Genomic DNA, 7,500 nt, shown 5'->3' on the forward strand with positions numbered 1-7,500 from the left:
CAGGGTACATAGAAGAAGATGAAGAGGAAGAAGAAGGAGAAGAAGAAGAAGAAAAAGATGAGAGAAGAAGGTGAATAAGGAGAAGAAGAAGGAGAAGATGAATAAGGAGGAGGAGGAGGAGAAGGAGAAGGAGAAGAAGAAGAAGAAGAAGAAGAAGGAGAAGTAGGAGAAGAAGAAGAAAATGAAGAAAAAGAAGATGAAAAGAAGAATTAGAAGAAGAAGGAGACGAAAATAAAAATAAAATAAGAATAAGAAAAGAGAAAAGAGCAAGGAAAGGGAGAACGAAAGGGAGAAAGGGGAGGTGGAAGAAAGGGAGGGGGAAAGAGGGAGAGGGGAAAGGTGAGAAGGGAGGGGAAGGTGGATGGGATAGGCTGGAAGGGAGAAAAGAGAGGGGGGAAGGGAAGGGAGAAGGAACAAGAGAAAAAGAGGAGAAGAGGAGAAGGAGAAACGACAAGAGTGAAAGAAGAGAGGAGATGGGAGACAGAAGGGAAGGGAGAGAGGAAAGGAAAAACGAGAAAGGTTAAAGGAGGGAGGAGAGGGGAAGGGGGTGAGTGGGAGGGAGGGGGTGGGGTGGGGAGGGGGTGTTAGCGCTCAGCAACATCGAGTGTAAGTGGCTTCCTGAGTAACACTTGAGATATCTGGAACACGTGTGTGTGTGTTTGTTTGTCTTTCTGTGGGGTTGCCTGGCTGCGTGTATGTTTACTGTATGTGTCTGTTTATGTGTACGTTCTGTGTGTGTGTGTATGCGTGACTCCTGCGTTTATTTATTTCTTCATTTATCTATACATTTGTCTGTTATCTTTGTGAACGTTTTGTCTGTATCTTTCCATATCCATTCTTCTGTGCATGTGTTATGTATTAGGTTGTATATATAGTATGTACACACGATGTATGTGCTATGTACGCAAGTTGTATGTATCATATACGCATGTTGTATATGTGATATATGCGCGTTTTCTGTGTTATGTAGGTATTTGCATGTATAATGTACACACGTCATATATGTCATGTACGTACGTTGCATGTATTATGCACACACGTTGTATGTGTTGTATACACACACTGTATGTGTTATTACGCACGTTGTATGTGGTATGCACTTTAACTAATCATTCGTATCATTAATATCATCAGAGCACTTTCACCATTGCTAAGACTAGTAGGCATGAGAGCATATTCCCCTCGTGTGCTCACTGGAGAAATGAGCGTCTGTCGGCCTCTCTGTCCACACGACCTGGCCTGAAGTCATGTCATACGGAAGACACAAAGAGCGGGCGAGAGGAGGATGAAAAAGCTGTTCACCTTCACTTTTTCTTTTTTTTAATTCTTTTTCATCTTCTCTTTTCTTTTGTTTGTTTTTCTTGTTTTTTGTTTATTCCTCAACTCCTTTTTTCGTTTTCTTCATTCTGTCCTTGTTCTCAATTTCCTGGTTTTCCATCAATTTTCATCTTTTATTTTTCCCTTTCTTGTTGTTTGTATGTACGTGTGCGTGTGTGTGCTTTTATCAATTAATTAATTTATATAAACAAGCACATGTTTTTGCCGGTTTTGTGTATATTAATGAATATTCATGTTTATAAGAAAGATAAAAAAGATAAGAAAATAAAACTGCCTGACGAGCCTTCTCGAGCTCGTTCCTTGCCTGATGCCGTCGTGTTGCGTGAGTGCTTGCCGCAGACGCAGCGACGGGAGCGCGGAACTGCTTGCGAAAAGAGGCGGCGGTGTGTGTGCGTCGACGTTACTCGGTCTGTGGGAATGTCTAGATCTATTTATATGGATATCTGTCAGACTATCTATCGATCTATCTCTATATGTTTGCGTATGTGTATGTGTATATAGATATACATACACATACAGATACACACACACACAAACACAAACACACTCTGTCACACACACACACACACACACACACACACACACACACACACACACACACACACACACACACACACACACACACACACACACACACACACACACACACACACACACACACACACACACACACACAACACCCACCGACACACACACACACACACACACAAACGTATGTACGTATGTATATATATATATATATATATATATATATATATATATATATATATATATATATATATATATATATAAAGCACATATATATATGTGTGTGTGTGTGTGGAAAGAGAGAGAGAGAAAAGGGGATGAAATACGAAGAACAAAAAGACAGAGGAAAAAGATCCTCATTAGCGCGGACACAAGCGAACCGGCCGAGTTAAGCGAGGAAATTCTTTTTTTAATCCTGATAAACAGCTGCTAAAAGCTTACAATTTTTCTCGCGGTGAAAAAAGAAAACATAAATTCACGTCAACGAAAAGCTGGGGGGTGGGGGTGGGGGGTGAAGTGGAGAGGAAAGCAAACAAGAAAATAAATAGGTGGTCGGTTAGACAACTAAACACGTCACGACTCTGCTAACCGTATCAGCACCTGGTAGTATCAAATAGAAAGAGATTATATATATATATATATATATATATATATATATATATATATATATATATATATATATATATATATGCGTGTGTGTGTGTGTGTGTGTGTGTGTGTGTGTGTGTGTGTGTGTGTGTGTGTGTGTGTGTGTGTGTGTGGTGTGTGTGTGTGTGTGTGTGTGTTTGTGTGTGTGTGTATATATATATATATATATATATATATATATATATATATATATATATGTATGTATATATATATATATATATATATATATATATATATATATATATATATATATATATATATATATGAATATATGTATATATATATGAATATATATATATATATATATATATATATATATATATATATATATATATATATATATATGTATATGTGTGTGTGTGTGTGTGTGTGTGTGTGTGTGTGTGTGTGTGTGTGTGTGTGTGTGTGTGTGTGTGTGTGTGTGTGTGTGTGTGTGTGTGTGTGTGGGTAGGTAGACAGATAAATAGATAGACAGATGTATAGATAGATAGATAGATATAGATGAATACATGTGTGTTGTGTGTATTGTACATAAACGTATGCTGTTAATGTCTCTGTCACGCGTATCTCTCCCCCCTCAGGGAGCTACGAGCGAGCTCTTCACGAAAGGGAGGAATGGGAGGAGAGTCAGGAAGACGAGAAGACGAAGTGGAGGAGAAGAAGAAGGAGGAGGAGGAGCGTGAGCGTAGAGAGGAACGTGGAGGTGACTGTAGTGGCGGACAAGAAAATGGTTGATTACTATTCAAATGAAGACATCAATACATATATACTCACCGTTATGAATATGGTATGCGCTTTGTTCTTCTTTTGTTTTTTGTTGTTGTTTTATTTGTAAATAATATTTGTATCTGTTTTTTTAACTGAAGTTTACATATTTACCAGGTTGATTGTTTTATAGTTTAAAAATGTAAGGCAGAGAAGAAGAAGAAAATAACATACTATTGCATCGTACAAGCAAGATGTTTTATTCATGGTATCAGTGTTGTCAATTTGTTTTCTCTCTCTGTACAGGTGTCCAGTGTATACCGCGACGCCAGTCTTGGCAACGCTGTCAACATGTACGTCGTCCGCATTATGTTGCTCGAGGACCCGCAGTATGAGGTGAGTGGCGGACGAATTCCAGGTAAAAAAACTGTGCCACAAGTAGATAAGTACCAGATAAAGATAAGCATCAAACACATTTTTTAGCGATTGCCAGATTAGTACCAGTGTCACACTCCCCTCGTAAGTGTCGCGAGCATTCCACGGAAGTGACAGGTGCCACATGGAGGGCTAGACACATATCGCAGGAAACGTCACTAGCAGTAAAATGTGGCACATGTCACAGGATGGGTCAGATACATCTGCCAAGTGCTCAGGTACTCCAGGAGTCATCTTAAGTGTCCGAAGCAGCAAAAAAATAATGATAATGATAAGTAAAAATAGTTAAATAAGATAACTATGCCACACTCCCGGAAATGCCAGGTACTGTACATCCGCCTGCCGTGGTGATAGGCATCCGTTGTCCCTCTCTGGCACAGTGCCTCCACAACAGACTAAGCCGCGATTATAACCGAATGGCCGGATAAGCGAGAGGAGCAGAGAGCGTAAAACGAACCTCCACACATCGACGCCATTCATGAATCAAAAGGGGAAAAGAATACCGTGATTCATTGATTCGTGACTCACTACGCTCCCTGTTCGGACGAACCTGCTCTTAATTAAAGGGAAAAGAGTAAAGGTTGTCATAGCATCAAGCACTGTCTGTGGCACCATCTGCCCCTGTTCGTAACGCCATCTGGTTAAGCTGAGCAAGGGCAGGGAGCTGAACGCGACGGAACGGCCGGCGGTAAACAAAGGCTGTGTTCGGAAATCATATCGAAGATGTGATTGAACAATGCGTCCGAACGCGGCTTTGTTGTTGAGGTTCTTGTGGCTACATTGTTAATGGTATTTCCTTATGGCTAATGTCAATGTTAGTGTCATTATTGCTATCGTTATCATCATTGTTATTATCATTACTATTATTATTAGTAGTAGTAGTATCATCATTCTCATCCTCATTATCATTATCATTATCATTATCATTATCATCATCGTCATCATCATTATCATTATTATCATCATCATCATCATAATCATTATCATTATCATTATCATTACCATCATCATCATCATCATCATCATCATCATTATCATTATCATAATCATTATCATTATCATTATCATCATCATCATCATCATCATCATCATTATCATTATCATAATCATTATCATTATCATTATCATCATCATCATCATCATCATCATCATCATCTTCATCATCATTATCATCGTCATCATCATCATCACTATCATCATCATCACTATCATTATCATCATCATCATCATCATCATCATCATCATCATCATCATCATCATCATCATCATCATCATCATCATCATCATCACCATCATCATCAACATCATCACCATTATCAGTATGTTTTATTTTTATCATTACCGTTTATCAACCCTCTTCTTTTCCATACTAACATCATGAATATTTTTTGTCATTGTCATTTTTATTACCAGTGACTTGTAGCTGATTTAGTTCAAGAACGGCAAGGGCTTTAATTCCTTGTTAAACTTTAAATAGGAAAGACCAGTTTCCTTTCACGTCAACGCCCTCCCTATTCCACTCTCCTCCCCCTCCCCCCTCCCTTCTCCTCTTCTCTTGCCTCCCTCGCTCCCTCCCCTCCCCCTCCCCCTCCCTCCCTCTCTCCCTCCCCTTTCACCTCTTCCTTTCCCTTCCCTCCCCCTTGTCCCTCCCTTTAGTTCCCCCTCCCTCCCCTCTGTTCCAACCCCCTTCCCTCCCCCTTCCTCCCTCCCTCACTCCCTTCCCTCTATTCCCTCCCTTTCCCCCCTTCCCCCTCCCCCTTTCCCTCCCCCTCCCCCTTCCCTCCGCCTTGACTAGAATTGAAGCTGATTGGCCAAAGACCCGGTGGCTTTGATTGCCCTTATACAGCCTCGTGTGATCTGTGAATATCAATGTTTTAATCCAATTAGTTTTATTCAGATGAGTGCCATGCTTATGAGGGGGTTTGGGGCTGCGGTCATGGGCGTAGGTTTAGCATGCTTATGTGGAGGGATTTACATGCAGGTATGCATGTCAATATATACGCTATGTCAATATAAATACAAAAATATAAATACTGTATATATGTATATATATGCATATATGTATATATATACATATGGATATATATATATATATATATATATATATATATATATATATATATATATATATATATATATATATATATATATATATATGTATGTATGTATGTGTGTGTGTGTGTACATATATACGTATAGACACACATACACACACACATATATATATATATATATATACAGATACACATATATATATGTACATATGTATATGCATATATATGTACATATATATATATATATATATATATATATATATATATATATATATATATATATATATATGCATATATTTATATGTTTATATATGCATATATTTATATGCACGCACGCACACATACATATGTATATATATGCATATATATGTATGTATATATGATATATATGCATGTATATATGTATATATAAGAATTTCCATTGTCAAAAACGCCACAGTTGCTCTCAGTAACATCTGGAAAGACCGAAGCATTACCTTACGGACAAAGCTGAGGTTACTGAACTCATTAGTTTTCCCAATTGCATCATATGGTTCTGAGTGTTGGGTGCTGAAGAAGATAGACAAGAAAAAGATCAATAGTTTTGAAATGTGGTGTTACAGACGAGTACTACGTATTAACTGGACAGAAAAGAAAACGAACGATGAAGTGCTGAGAAAAATATATTGTAAAGACCGGCTGTTGGACATCTTGAACAAAAGGAAACTAAAGTTATTGGTCATGTGATGAGAAGTAAAAGTATTGAGAAAAACTTGCTGACAGGGATGGTGATAGGAAACAGAGGAAGAGGCAAACCGAAGACAAGACTGAGCGACAAAGATATTTGCGGGCTGTTGATGGTACAAGTAGAAAGAAAAGCGCAAGATCGAGTTGAGTGGCCAAGGATGGTGGAGAGGTCCACGGCTGTTCACACATGAGCATACCGTTATTGATGATGATATGTATATATATTGGTATATATATATGCGTATGTGTGTGTGTGTGTGTGTATGTGTGTGTGTGTGTGTGTGTGTGTGTGTGTGTATGTGTGTGTGTGTGTGAATGTGTGTACACACACACACACACACACACACACACACACACACACACACACACACACACATGCGCACACACACACACACACACACACACACACACACACACACACACACACACACACACACACACACACACACACACACACACACACATGCGCACACACACACACACACACACACACACACACATAACTATATATATATTATTATATATATATATTATATATATTATATAATTTATATTATATAATATATTATATATATTATATATAATATATATAATATTAATAATAATATATATATATTATAATCTATATATATATATATATATATATATATATATATAGATATATATAATGCATATATATATATATATATATATATATATATATATATATATATATATATATATTAGTATGTATATGTACATATATAAATATATATATATATATATATATATATATATATATATATATATATACAGGTATATACTATGTACTTGTATATATTTATTAACATTAATTTATTTGCCAGCTCAGAAACGTAAGACCCCACGATAAAGCATTCCCACTCAAGCAACTAATGAACACATTATCAACCGCGTAATCTAATCCCCCTCCCTCCCCCTCCGCCCGCAGGAGGAGCTGGACATCAGCCACAACGCCGACGACACCCTCAGGAGCTTCTGTCAGTGGCAGCAGATGATCAACCCCAGCAATGAGACTCACCCTTACCATCACGACGTGGCTGTGCTC

The 7,500-nt window shown here is 37.8% G+C and overlaps 1 protein-coding gene across 1 annotated transcript in view; it reads left to right on the forward strand.

Moving 5' to 3' along the window:
• The window catches only part of LOC119575135 (A disintegrin and metalloproteinase with thrombospondin motifs 7-like), a 116,084-nt gene that overhangs the window by 78,816 nt on the left and 29,768 nt on the right, over nucleotides 1–7,500 (forward strand). The window contains exons 6-8 of the mRNA XM_037922568.1: nucleotides 3,096–3,301; nucleotides 3,526–3,615; nucleotides 7,384–7,500. The exon at nucleotides 7,384–7,500 is cut by the window's right edge and continues 8 nt beyond it. Coding sequence (XP_037778496.1) covers nucleotides 3,096–3,301; nucleotides 3,526–3,615; nucleotides 7,384–7,500 — 413 coding nt within the window. The remainder of the gene's footprint in view (nucleotides 1–3,095; nucleotides 3,302–3,525; nucleotides 3,616–7,383) is intronic.

This window comes from Penaeus monodon, chromosome 7 (assembly GCF_015228065.2).
Source record: "Penaeus monodon isolate SGIC_2016 chromosome 7, NSTDA_Pmon_1, whole genome shotgun sequence".
NCBI classification, from domain to species: domain Eukaryota; kingdom Metazoa; phylum Arthropoda; class Malacostraca; order Decapoda; family Penaeidae; genus Penaeus; species Penaeus monodon.